At 35.9% G+C, this 14,464-nt stretch overlaps 1 protein-coding gene across 1 annotated transcript in view; it reads left to right on the top strand.

The window, feature by feature from the left end:
* The window catches only part of LOC136026916 (uncharacterized), a 41,828-nt gene extending 27,993 nt beyond the window's left edge, over window positions 1-13,835 (top strand). Inside the window, exon 4 of the mRNA XM_065703748.1 lies at window positions 9,116-13,835. Within this exon, the coding sequence (XP_065559820.1) occupies window positions 9,116-11,963 (2,848 nt within the window). The 3' untranslated portion in view covers window positions 11,964-13,835. The remainder of the gene's footprint in view (window positions 1-9,115) is intronic.
* The last annotated feature ends 629 nt before the right edge of the window (window positions 13,836-14,464 follow it).

The raw sequence follows: 14,464 nt of genomic DNA, 5'->3' as shown, positions 1-14,464 counted from the left end.
AGCAACCGTAATAGGCCTATACGAAGCGCAACTAGTTGGGTCCTTACCGCGTTTCAAAATTGACGTAATGTTACCAACTAAAAAAGGATCAGGGACTAAAGAAGAGCATAAACACATCTGAAAAAGTAACTGCAAGTGATAAACTAATTCCTCCGAATCGGTGTTGAGGTGAAAAGCACTGATCCCGTCTATATCATAAGATTTCGATTTAAGTCTCTCTACACTTCTTTTGACACGGTCAACACTAACGGGAGGTACATGACCTTGAATGACTTTGTTAGGCAACAGATTAGAACAGAGCTTGGCAAAACGAAAATGAACCGCATATATCACTGTATCGAAAATGTTACTATAATGATTGATCCATGATACATTAGGGATTCGGTCAGCCGTAGGCGATCTATCAAACTTGGCGACATTGATCACTTTTTTCCACTGGCTAGGAGACTTAGGAAATTCAGCACCATTGTACCTAATTTTTCGAAGATAGCGTTTAAAATCAAGCTTTGTTCTTTGTTTAATATCGAAAACATTACCCCTTAAGGGGCGGCCGCAAGCTATCCAAATTTTTAGCCACAACTTAGCCCGATTTTTTATTGTTTTGAGCTCTGGGTCATTCTTCCAAATTGAACTTCTTGTTTTTGCTCTAAAGCGACATAGGGGAACAGCTACTTCTTCAGACCTCTTTAAGCACGATACAATGTGGCTATAATAAATATTAAGCTGAATTCTGGCTTGTGGGGACCCAACGCTTGTACACAACAGATTAAAAGGGACTTTAATCGTTGATAGAAGGCTAACAAGCGTGGAAAAATAAAGAGGCCAGTCAGCTTTGTTCCATTCTCTTTTAGAAATCCATTTTCTAGAATTGGGACGAAGGTTCTTCTCCGCAATAGCATTAAGGGTAACAGTGAGGGATAGGGGGAGATGGTCGTAATCACGCTCATCCTGATCAACATGGACTTCGCTACAGATGAGACCAGAAGAAACGATACAATGGTCAATGTCTGAAAGTGAGCCACTATTATGGATATAGGAATGGGAGGTATCTTTCTTCAAAATTTTGTAACTATTCGGTAAGGAATCTAACAGAAGCTCAGTCCGCACTGATGAAGAGTGAATGTTACAGTTCAGATCACCGATTAATAACCAATCCAGTCCACTACTCTCAATGCCATTCAAAAGACTTTTTATTAATGCGCAAAATTTTGTAAATTTAGTTAAACTTCGGAGGGATTTCTGGTCGCAGGGGAGATAAACATTAATGAGGACAAGGTTGGCAAGACTAAACTCGAGATATCTCATACCCAATCTTTATACCAAGTCGAAGTGCATTAGCCAGCGCAACAGCGTTTTCAAAAAACACTCTAACAGCCAAAGAATTGCCTATTCGCTTCGCATGAGTAATATTATTGCAATCAATTAACATTTTCTCATCAAAATTGGTCGGTATACCTTTAATGATTCCAATATATTTCGTTTCTTTTACTTTGACGTCACAATCTCTCATTACATTTGGAACGGCATTGCAAAAGTTCCTTGCAGCAATCTTGCAGCTAAAGTTCCTTGCAGCAATCTATTAAACCATATACAAGAATACTACTATAACAAGAATCTGTAGCAAGAAATGGTAGATTTGTGCATTTAAATTTTGTTAATTAACGAAAATTTTGTTAAAATGTGACCTGAAAACGTTTGGGAGGGGTGGCACTAATGAAGATTTTGCCCCTGGCGCAGGAGAGGCCAGAATTCTATTTGTTTATCCCCCCTTCCTTATATGGGTATTTCATCAGCCTACTTAATTCCATTTTATGGGTACTGTTTATTGCATTTTCTTAAATAGCCAATCTTCTTGTCAATTAGTGAAAATACCTGGTAAGGTACTTAAATCCAATTCTTTGCAAAGTCAATAATCATTTTGCGATCCATCGTTTTGATTTTCATGGAACGAATAGCAATCTTGTTTTCTTGTTTTATTTCGCCGTTCCAGAATGATCTGATATTTTGTGGGATAACCAGAAAAGGCGCTTGGCAACTGCCACTTTTAAGATTTGTCCGTTGAATATGCAAATTTTGCTGTCAGCAGAAGCATGTATTGATTTTTTTTTGTAATGCCAAGTTTGAACGAAGAACTTCGAATTAGGTACCTAGACATGGCGCAAGAATTCAAGTGATCAACCCAAATAATAATCTGTATTTCAACAGAATAAAGCCATGCGATTGTCGGGGAATTATGTTATAGGTTTTAATAACATAGTAAGTTATGTTGCTTCAAGTGTGAGAGCATGAGCGTATCCAGGATTTTGTTCGGGGGTTGGTATATTTGGAGTAGGTTTACAGAAAAAGCGTCAAGTTTTTTTTTATATGCTTCTTTGTTACATTTTCACAAGTCGGCCAGTTTTTGGGGGTTGGGGTGAACCTGGTAACTCCTCCTTGAATATGACCTTGCTTCAAAGGACTTTATATAGGATGAATTCGTGATTACTAAGCCATTTCGCTTATCAATTTTGGAAGTACCAAAGAGAATGGGAAATTTGAAATAGGATTTGAATCTTCAGCGACTTGATTGAAGATAAGGATTAAAATCTCCTAGTACCACAAACAGGCGTCTGACGACTTCATTAAAATGCAGAAAATTCCAAATAAACTTGGATATTGGATATAGTTAATCTGCAAACGTTGCGTCGTCTTGGCCGAATTGAACCTCTTAAATTGGAAAGCTACCTACATCAGAGGGAAATATAGCGAAAACATAGGGGCCGTCCTCTTTCAAGAATCACATACACAAGGTGGCGCGTAACAGTAGTAACACATTGGGTATTAAAAGAAAACTAGCTTAGGCTCAGTTAAAATCTTCGTTGTAGGTATATTTTTTATTAAATGAATATATGGAGATGATATTTTGATTGGGTTAGGTTAGATATTTAATATAATGTGTCGTGAGATCCCACCCACCATAATTCTTTGTCGTAGTTTTCATAGTTTTGTTACTAAAGAACCAAACTTCATTTCTCGAGTGTGTATCATACAATACGGAAGTACCTTACATTGCAATAAATACTATACATACAAATATACTCCGCAAAAATTTCTATTGGTTTAGTTCGTCTAAGCCACATAATACTGAGAAAACATTGGAATGATTTTAATTTCCAAATTGACTGGAGACTTGCCTACTGTTTGGTGTTTTTGAATTAATGCATGTTTGATTTTGGCTCTCCGTACATAAATTGTTAAAATAAAATTTGCATATTAATTTTTTTTTTTTGGCTAAATGGCTTTCTCTTAGTTTTGATCAGACGATTTTGAGAAATAAGGGGTGGGGAAGAAGGCCTAGTTGCCCTCCAATTTTTTGGTTACTTAAAAAGGCAACTAGAACATTTTTAACGAACTTTTTTATTAGTAAAAAAATATACGTAACTTACGAATTAACTTACGTAACAAACTTTTATATTCTTATATTTTTAATTACATGTATGAGGGAGTTTGTCCCCTCGTTAATACCTCGCTCTTGACACTAAATTTTAAGTTTTGTCCTAATTCTTTAAGAAGGACCCCTGAATCAGAGAGGCCGTAGAATAAATAGTTGAAATTACTAAAAATGCTTTAGCGTAAAGAGCGAAGTATTTATCTCCTCCTAAATACCTCGCTCTTTATGCTAAAGCATTTTTGAGCCCCTCATATGCGTAATTAGAACCCCTCATATGCGTAAAAATCTCTGTTCGTTTTAAGTTTTAATGCTACTGCTCACTGTCAATTGAAAAAAATTTCATGTTTATATTTTCTTTGTTTCTTTAATAGTAATGCTAGAAAATCCTAGGCCCTTTTCATTGGATTTCTCTTCCCCCATGAAATATTCCTCCAAGGAAAGATCCTCCCACATAGCCCCCTCACATCAACCCCACACCCAAATCAAAAAAATCCCCCTAAAAACGTCGATACGCTTCCCAATAGCCATTACTGTATATAAACATTGGTCAAAGTTTGTAACTTGCAGCCCCTCCCCCAGGGACTGTGGGGGAGTAAGTCATCCCCAAAGACATAGTTATTATGGTTTTCGACTATGCGGAAAAAATGGCTATCTCAAAATTTTGATCCGTTGACTTTGGGAAAAAAGTCAGCTTGAGAGGGGGCCTAGGTGCCCTCCAATTTTGTTGGTCACTTAAAAAGGGTACTAAAACTTTTCATTTCCGTTAGAATGAGCCCTCTTGCAACACTCTAGGACCACTTAGTTGATACGATAACCCCTGAAAAAAATAATAATAAAAAAATAAGATAAAAATAAATGAATAAATAATAATTAAAAAAATAAAATAAAATAAATAAAAATAAAAAAATTAAAAAAAAATAAAAAAAAATAAAAAAATAAAAAAAATAAAAAAATAAAAAAATAAAAAAAAATAAAAAAATAAAAAAAAATAAAAAAATAAAAAAAAATAAAAAAAATTAAAAAAATAAATAAATAAAAAAATAAATAAAAAATAATAAAAAAATAATAAAAAAATAATAAAAAAATAATAAAAAAATAATAAAAAAAATAATAAAAAAAAGAAATAAAAAGAAATAAATAAATAAATAAAAAGAAATAAAAAAATAAAAAGAAATAAAAAAAAATAAAAAAAAATAAAAAAAAATAAAAAAAAATAAAAAAAAAATAAAAAAAAATAAAAAAAAATAAAAAAAAATAAAAAAAAATAAACAAGCACCCGTGATCTGTCTTCCGGCAAAAAAAAAAATACGAAATTCCACATTTTTGTAGATTTGACCTTGAAATTTTTTCTAATGGGTTCTCTGATACGCTGAATGCGATGGTGTGATTTTCGTTAAGATCCTATGACTTAGTGGGTGTTTCCCCCTATTTTCCAAAATAAGGCAAATTTTCTCAGGCTCGCAACTTTTGATGACAAAGACTAAATTTGATGAAACTTATATATTTAAAATCGGCATAAAAATCCGGTTCTTTTTATGTATCTTTTAGCATCGAAATTCCGTTTTTAGAGTTTCCTTTACTATTGAGCAGGGTCGCTCCTTACTACAGTTTGTTACCACGAACTGTTTGATCCAGTTCGTGGCAACGAACTGTAAGGAACGACCCGGATCAATAGTTACCGAAACTTTTAAAAACGGAATTTTGACACCAATTAATATATAAAAGAATTGGCTGAATATGCTGATTCCAAATATATGAGTTTCATTAAGCTTAGTTTTACCTATCAAAAGCTACGAGCCTGAGAAAATTTGTTTGATTTTTAAAAAAGGGGAAAGACCCCCCTAGAAGTCTTAGAATTTTAATGAAAATCATACCATCAGATTTAGTGTATCAAAGAACCCTACTATAGGGGTTTCAAGCTCATATCTGCAAAAATGTGGAATTTTGTAATTTTTGCCAGAAGAAAGATAATGGATGAGTGTTAATTTGTTTCTTTATTATTTTTTTTAGGGGCGATCGTATTGACCCAGTGGGCCTAAAACGTCGAGAGAGGGCTCATTGTAACGGAAATGAAAAGTACTTGGTGCCCTCTTCAAGTGACCAAAAAATTGGAGGGCAACTAGGCCCCCTCCCACGCCACTTTTTTCCCAAAATTATCCGATCAAAATTTTGAGATAGATCTTTTCTTCAGCATCGTTGAAAAGCCCAATAACTATGTCTTTAGAGATAAAATGACCCTCCCCCCTTACAGTCCCTGGGGGAATAAGTTGTAAAATTTATCCACTGTTTTATTTGCTATTGGGAAGTATACATGTATTTTTCGGTTGGGGAGGAAGAAGATGAATTTTCTGATGGGAGGATTTTGCACGGGGAGAATTTTCCATGGAGAGGGAAATTTCCAAGGGATGAGCTTTTCAAGGGAAGTTTTACACTAGGCGAATTTACCAGAATTCCTATACGAAATTTCTTTATATGTCTCGCTTTCTCCTTACCGATTCAATTTTAGGCGTAGAGATGTTAAGAGTAATTATCTGGGGTAAATTTCCACCTGGATTGAATTGCCCAGAGGATATTTTATTGGGAATGGAGATTTTTCCGTGGAGGTGGAGCTAGTTATCTTGGTGTTATTTAAAAAATGATCAGAAATTAAATATAAAAAAACAAGTTTTTTCAATTGAAAGTAAGGAGCAACATTAAAACTTATAACAAACAAAATTATTACGTATATGAGGCGGGTTTGTCTCCCCTCGACACCTCGCTCTTTGTGCTAAAGTTTAAGTTGTGTCCCAATTTTGAACAAATAACTCCTGAAACGCAAGGTTTGTTGAATTAGAACAATAAGTAGCTTTTTTCTTTATAGTGCCGAAAAATTGTAGCGTGAAGAGCGAGTTGTTTAGGAAGGGGCAACCGGTATTTTTTTTTTTTTTTTTTTTTTTAATTTAATGAAGCCTAGAGACAAAAATTTTTCTGATGGCAATGGAAAAGTATTTAAATTAAATTAAAGGTATATAAAAATGAAAAAAAGTAATTAATTACAAAAAATACACAAAACCATAGCCTACTTACAAAAACTAAGATATATTACTTTCAGTATTCAGTTCTGTTGAGCAATGCCGAAGCGTTGGACGGATATCAAACAGGTAATTGAGCGACCCGGGTCAATAGTAACCGAAACTCTAAATAACGGAATTTTTACAACAATAGTTACATCAAAAGAATCGTATTTTAAAGTTGATTGTAAATATATAAGTTTCATTAAGTTTAGAATTACCCATCAAAATTTACGAGCCTGAGAAAATTTGCATTATTTTAGAAAATAGGGGGAAACACCCCTTAAAAGTCATAGAATCTTGACGAAGAAATCACACCACCAGATTCAGGGTATCAGAGAACTCTGTAGTAGATGTTTCAAGCTCCTATCTACAAAAATGTGGAAATTTTTTATTTTTTGCCAAAAGACAGATCACGGATGCGTTTTTTTTTTTTTTTTTTTTTTCAGAGGTGATCGTATTGACCCATTGGTCCTAGAATGTTTTTCTCATTCTAACGGAAATTAAAAATTCTAGTGCCCTTTTTAAGTGACCAAAAAATTGGAGTCCCAAAGTCACCCAAAAGTTACTTTTGGGAAAAGTCTTTTTTCCCAAAGTCACCGGATCAAAATTTGGAGATAGCCATTTTATTCAGCATAGTCGAAAAACCTAATAACTATGTCTTTGAGGACGACTTACTCCCCCACAGTACCCATGGGAGGGGCTGCAAGTTACAAACTTTGACAAGTGTTTACATATAGTAATGGTTATTGAGAAGTTTACAGACGCTTTCAGGGAGATTTTTTTTGGTTATGTGGGAGGAACTTTCCGTGGAGAAATTTGTAATGGAGAAAGAAAATTTCCATGAAAAGGGCGCAGGATTTTTTAGCATTCTTCTCAAAGAACAATGAAAAAGTAAATATGAAAAGTTTTTTCAACTAAAAGTAAGGAGCAGTATTAAAACTTAAAACGAACAGAAATTATAATTGCATTAACATATGAGGGGTTCTCGTCCTCCTAATACCTCGCTCTTTACGCTAAACTAATTTTATTAATTTCAACTATTTATTCTACGGCCTTTGTGATTCAGGGGTCATTCTTAAGGAATTAGGACAAAATTTAAGCTTTAGTTTAAAGAGCGAGGTATTAACGAGAAGGTGAACCTCCTCATATACGTAATAAAAACATACGAATTTAGAAGTTCGTTACGTAAGTTAATTCGTAAGTTACGTATATTTTTACTAATAAAAACGTTCGTAAAAAATTAAAAGTTCTAGTTGCCTTTTTAAATAACCAAAAAATTGGAGGGTAACTAGGCCTACTCCCCTGCTCCTTTTTTCTCAAAATAGTCCGACCAAAACTATGAAAAAGCCATTTAGCCATAAAAATAAATTAATATGCAAATTTCGTTTTAATTATTCATGTGCGGAGAGCCAAAATCAAAACATGTATTAATTCAAAAACGTTCAGAAATTAAATAAAAAAAAACAAGTTTTTTTCAACTGAAAGTAAGGAGCGGTATTAAAACTTAAAATGAACAGAAATTACTCCGTATATGAAAGAGGCTGTTCCCCACTCAACGCCCAGCTCTTTACGCTAAAGTTTTTATTGTTTTAAAAAGTAGAGTTGAGAGAAAGAGTCAAACTTTAGCGTAGAGAGCGGGGCGTTGAGAGGGGGGGGCAGCCCCTTTCATGCTGGACCTAGCAAAGAAACTAGACTAAGTATAAATAAAATGTATTTTATTGTGATTAAACGTTTAAAGATTTAATTTCGTTGTATGACTAACCGAGAGGTTCAAAATCAGGTAGTATCGACGGAGGTAAGATTTGGGCCCTTCTCCTTCCCTCCGTAACCCTAAGATTCTCTGATGCTCTTTGGCATCTTTCTCCACAGTTTAGTTTCGTTGTAATTCATCCATCTCTATAATCAAGAATCGAGGTAATCAAACAGTTCGTGGTAACGAGGAGCGACCCGGCTCAATAGTAAACGAAACTCTAAAAAACGGAATTTTGATACTAAAAGATACATAAAAAAAAGTAATCAGATTTTCATGCTGATTTTAAATATATAAGTCTTCATCAAATTTAGTCTTTGTCATCAAAAGTTACGAGCCTGACAAAATTTGCCTTATTTTGGAAAATAGGGATAAACACCCCCTAAAAGTCATAGAATCTTAACAAAAATCACACCATCACATTCAGCGTATCAGAGAACCCTACTGCAAAAGTTTCAAGCTCCTGTCTACAAAAATGTGGAACTTCTTATTGTTTGCCAGAAGACCGATCACGGGTGCGAGTAAGAAAGGAGCGACAATAAAACTTAAAACGAACAGAAATTACTCTGTGTATGAAAGGGGCTGTTCCCTTCTCAACGCCCCGCTCTTTGCGCTAAAGTTTTTTAATGTTTAATAAAGAATTAAGAATTGAAAGAAAGAGTAAAACTTTAGCGTAAAGAGCGGGGCGTTGAGACGGGAACAGCCCCTTTCACACACGGAGTAATATCTGTTCGTTTTTAGTTTTAATGTCGCTCCTTACTTTCAGTTTAAAAAATTCAGTTTTTTTCATTTAATTCTTTTCAAAGGACAGCAACAAAAAACACCTATAAGGCTTTCCATTCAACGAAGACGAAAGAGTTCATCACCATTTTTTTCTTCTAGATGTGGAGCAGTTACGGAGTATTACCCCCGAACTTGGAAAGGGATTATTGTTACCATACGACGGCTCATCGATGTCGACTTAAAACTTGGTTCGCCGAACAGCGCATCTCAAAATTTATTGATGGTTGAACTGGAAAATCTACGGGTGTTGAATGCACCAGGTATTCTGCATTTACTTGGGGTCATACCAACCCAGGAACACCATCAAATATCTTTGGTTTATGAAAGAGTCCAATTTGGCTCATTACATAGATGTATGCACGAGTTGCCTGTACAAGAATTTGGCCTTAAAAAAAAGCTGACCTTTCTTTGCCAAATTGCCACTGCCCTGAAATTAGTCCATAATATGGGCTTTTTACATTTAGCAATATCCTCTCATTCCGTTCATATTATTAGCCCTACTCAGGCAAAACTGGGCAATTTCGAGTTTGCCATCCGCGCCCGAGGCGAGTTGGAAAATTGCGTTTATGTTCAGCGCCCTTGGGATGTGTTTAAGAACATTTACTGGAGATGGATGTCACCGGAAGTAATGAAAAGAAAAGTGCCTACAAAAGAGTCGGATATTTTTTCTCTGTGTATGGTGATAGTAGAAGTTTTTACAGGAAAACTGCCATGGGAGGACAAAGATTTTAAAGATGTGCTTGAATTGATAAGTCAAAAAATGGAAGAATCTAAAAAGTACAATAAAAAGAATCCTGTCACCAATGTTGGACAATTTCCAACACTTATCCGAAGACTGTTAAGAGCTGGGCTGGATGTACAGCCGCAAATGCGCTGTGACTCTTCGGAAGTCGAATTTATGCTCGAGCAGCAAATTATAGCGATTTCTAAAACAGAAGAAGGCATCAGACCGAGCCTTGATCAGTCGCATTCAGTCGGTAAGATATCTTTTAGAAAGCCCCTTCGAAACGAGAGTGATTCGGACTCAGAGATATCGTGTTCAAGTCAAGAGAGGTTTGTGACTGCTAGAGATTCTGGTGTTTTTGGCACTCCAGAAGTAACTGATGAATGCGCAGAATCAGTGAGCTCTTCATCTTCCAAACCCTATGTACAGCAAAAGGTAGAAACTCTCGTCCGAAGATTTAGTACAAAAAGAGATTTTGTCAAGCCAACAAGTTCAGGGGACAATACAGTTTATCAGAGTGTTTCCAGCAGTCCCATCCAAAGCAAAAGTTTTTCAAGGCGGTTTTCGCTTCCGTCACGATCGAAGAAAAACGAGACAAGCTCTTTCGATTCGGCAGTTAAAGTGTCCTTTTTCCCACAGCAGCCAAAACACAGATCGGGAAACGATTCGTCTGGCTCATCCTGGGGTAATATATTGAGCTCAAGCAAAGCCGGCATATTAAAACTTACAAAGAGGACGGTGTCTACTGAACTAAAATCGGCAGACGTGAGCAAAAATAATACCGACTACTATTCTATCCAGCAATCGCTAGATACAGTGGACAGCCCACCTGAGCCAATTTACGCCAAGGTTCAAAAGGGCAAAAATTCTCTCTCGAAAAATGGATCATCAAAAGTTATCCCACCTCCCCCTCCGATGCCAAAAATTACCCTAGAGCCCCGAAAACCAGCAAGCCACTTTAGCTCCCCGACAGTTTTTGTTCCACCAACAAAAAAGGATGAGCATAGAGTACACTCAAGAGATGAGAATCGATACACACACATTCCATCTGATATCAAGCCTGTTGTTGCCCAGCCCAGACACGTAATACAAAAACAAGAAGAATTTAATAGATCTGAATGGCGCTGTATTCTTTCAAGGGCTAATTCAAGTGCTGTTTGTACTCAGACTGCGAATTTTTGCAGTAAAGGCACGCAGACTGATGTTTTCCAAGAAAATTCAAGCGATGAGGTTAAGCGTTACTTACAGACAGATTCTGATGACAATTCTAGCGGATCTTATAAATTGTCTCAACCGCTGATGGTGTCAACTCCTCAGAGAGACGGTGCTATTCACAATCTTGGTCGAGCCCCATCTAAAAACGCCAAAGATGCTTTGGTTGGGAGTTATGACGAGTTTTCCAGGGGAAATATTGTAGAGACAAGCTCACCTTTTACTATTGAAGAAAAAAAGCGGTGTGTCAGTTTTTATGAGCCAGGAATAGTTCCGCAAAGACCGAGTCGGGGGAAAAATAGCAAAGAGTCATCTAGTAATGGATCTCTGTATGAGACTGCCAATGAGGTGAGCCAACCTGAAAAGTTTTTTTGTGTGCCGCCCCCTGACTTACAGAAGCCGAAAGCTAAATTATCTCCTCCTCCCCCCAAACCAGCCCGAGTAAATCTGACCAGCTGGCCTTTAGTGCCTTATGAAGACTCTGTACCTGCGTCCAAAGATACTAGTTTTATATCTGAGAAAATTGTCATGAAAAAAGACACAAACCGAGGTAGTGCGAATGTGGACCCTGTTGTTTCCGAAAATTTTGAAAGTGTAATTGAGCATTCAAGTGGCAACACTGGATCCACTCCAAGTAGTGCTTCAACCATAATTGATACCACAAATCCCATTGGCTGGGAGAATTTAGCTATTGAAGAAATGATGCCAAAGACTGTTTTAGTGAGTGAAACCATTACTGAAAACTCTCATCTATGTCATAATCACATTCAACATGTGCAAAATAACCTAGTTGGATTTGAACCATGTGCCTCTGATGGCTGCCCTGTTGAAGACGAGGAAAATAACCGAAATGAGAATGTAGAAAATCAGATGATACAAAACCCGTCTACTGACCTAGTGCCCGTGGTAGAGAGTGTCCTGGAAACAGTGAACATAAAGGAAGAAACCGCTTATTTGTCTGTTGTTGAGGACCAGGGAGGCATTGAGGCAGTTAATTCTGCCAATCAGTGAATTCATATGTATTTATCCCTTTTTGTGATTGACTGGTCTTTAACTTTTTTTTTTACTTTTAATTGTTTCTAGTTTCCATTTGCAAAACTTGGAAAGACCTGGAATAGGAGGGGAAAAGTGGATAGGCTGCCAGAATAAAGTTTTCTGGTTAATGAAGATGGTGTAAAAGAATATCTGCTTGAACTAATACTGAGTATTATGTTTAACTAACATATTTAAGCAATTTAGTTAAGTAAAATAGGTACAACATAAAGTAATATAGACAAATTTGATTAACTTCTGACTATTTGAGAAACCAATTAGACCCATGAGAAATCAAGTTTTTTGGAATTAAATATTTTAACACCGAAGTCTTTGATTCACTCATATTATACCCTAAAACTAATCAGTAGTAACCCAAATGATAATTGGGCCATGAAACGGAGATCCGCACCGCCGGTTTGGACCTTAAGGGTCTAGTGCCATCTTACTTACAAATGATAAATCATTTTTTTACAATGAAGTATTTTCCAAAGAAATTTGAACAAGTCTATTCTAAAACTGTTAAATTCAATTGACCTTCTTAAATGCTCATGCAAAAAAGCTATCATAAACAAAATGTTTGTTTAAATAATTTTAAATTTAGCTCATTAACATAGCCGACAGAAGTAGTGCCCTTGTTTCTGGATAGCGCCAACTATTTCTACTTTTATGTTTATTTTTCGTTGAGTTATTTTGTCCTTATGTATATATCCATTTAAGTTGAATAGATGCTAGGACAGCGTGGTATTTTTTTCAGAGAAATAGCATTTTTTTTTGAAGTGACAATTTATACTAAGCAGGTCACATAACTGAGAAATGTCTATGAAAAAATGGTCTCTGTTTCGCCTGTCTTGGCCAGTCTTGGCCTCATATTCGCCTGTCTTGGCCAGTGTTTGGTTTCCTTATTTTCAACTATGTGATATTCTTAAAAAATAACGAATGTACAGAGTAAGACTGCTCAAGAATTAATCTTTAAGATGTGATATTCCTAAGAATTATTTTTAGACTATATTTTATTGACTATCTGAATTATGGTTACAAAATAGATTTTTTTTTCTGCAAATTTTGTGAAAAATTTCATTCAATAAAATTAATTTGGAACTAGATCCAGTCCAGGTGATTTTTCACACCATATTGTAGCCATTATTTAAGATAGTGCCTTTATTTTTGTTTTTATATGGTGGAAGGGGGACATTTTCGCTAATTCGTTATATTGCGTATTTAGATTTCGTTTTTTTTTTAATTATTAGTATCCTGAATACAAACTTCAAAGCGAAATTGGAACCTGATAGTTTCAGTGTAATTGTTTTATATCAATCCTAAATAGAAGCTGTTGTTGTTTTAGAGGGGGGGGGGGGGTGGTAATGAGGCTGTCGATTTACTTGGAGAATTAGTGCTCCAAATATTCTTAATTTTATACCATCTAATGACAATCTGTGTTTTCTAGTCATTGTACATGAGAGGCATGGTTTTATGGCAATGGCCTAGCTAGTTCTGCGGGGAGGGGGGTTAGGTAGAACAATCGTCCCCAAGCGCAACACGTGTTGGGGTGGTATTTAGATATATCTCGTGGACGATAGACCGGGGGTCTGCACCTCTGACTGATATCGTCCCTGGGCACTAACAAATCCATCTACACCTCTGCCTATACCCTCTCTCTCTCCCTCTGAATAGCAGTCCTGGAACATCGGCGCCATATATGTGTCAAAATTGGTGTTTAATAAATTTATTTGATTTTTAAAGCTGTAAGTGTTACATTTTCTTTTTTCTTGATTAATTGGTATCGCTGATTGTTAAATAGCGATCTGTAATGTGATTCTTTGATGAAAATAAAAATGTTGAAGTTTTAAAGTTTAAGATATTTTTCTGGAGCTATCCAAAATAATTAACACTAGCCGTAGATTATCGGTCTTCCAAGGGCATGTACATACGATGGTATTCAAAGGCGCTAAATAGCGGTTGCGTCTTAACCCTCTATAAGCCAGGTCGGGTGGGGAGGGGGTTAGTCCCGTGAATATTTTGGCGAATTTAGAATCATTTGCCTGCTAATTTGCCTTTTTTTTTCTTTTTTTTTAATATCGATTTCAACCCTCAAAATCCTGTTAACCCTGGGATCACCTCCCTCCCCTCCCCCTTTAACCCTTTTCTATGGGTGTATATGTTTCTTTGTTATAAATCCCAACTTCTTGCAAATCCTTTTTCATCGTAATAATTGGGAACGAAAATCTCTTCATTTTCATTACGAAAAATAATTCATTATGCCCACTTTGTTTAGCCACCTGCCTATCATTTGAAAGCCACTTCATCAAATACCACTTCGGTATGCTCATTGCTCAACCCTACCCGATGTAAAGAAGGATCATCTTCAATAAGAAGCATAATTTGCGCTTAACTTTTCAACACGTTTCCAATGCTGTTATTTAATGTTGTCTATTATTTACCTTTGATCTGATTGTATTCATGATGACCTCTTCACAGGG

This window comes from Artemia franciscana, chromosome 5 (assembly GCF_032884065.1).
Source record: "Artemia franciscana chromosome 5, ASM3288406v1, whole genome shotgun sequence".
NCBI lineage: Eukaryota > Metazoa > Arthropoda > Branchiopoda > Anostraca > Artemiidae > Artemia > Artemia franciscana.
This window is presented reverse-complemented; position numbering and strand designations above follow the sequence as displayed.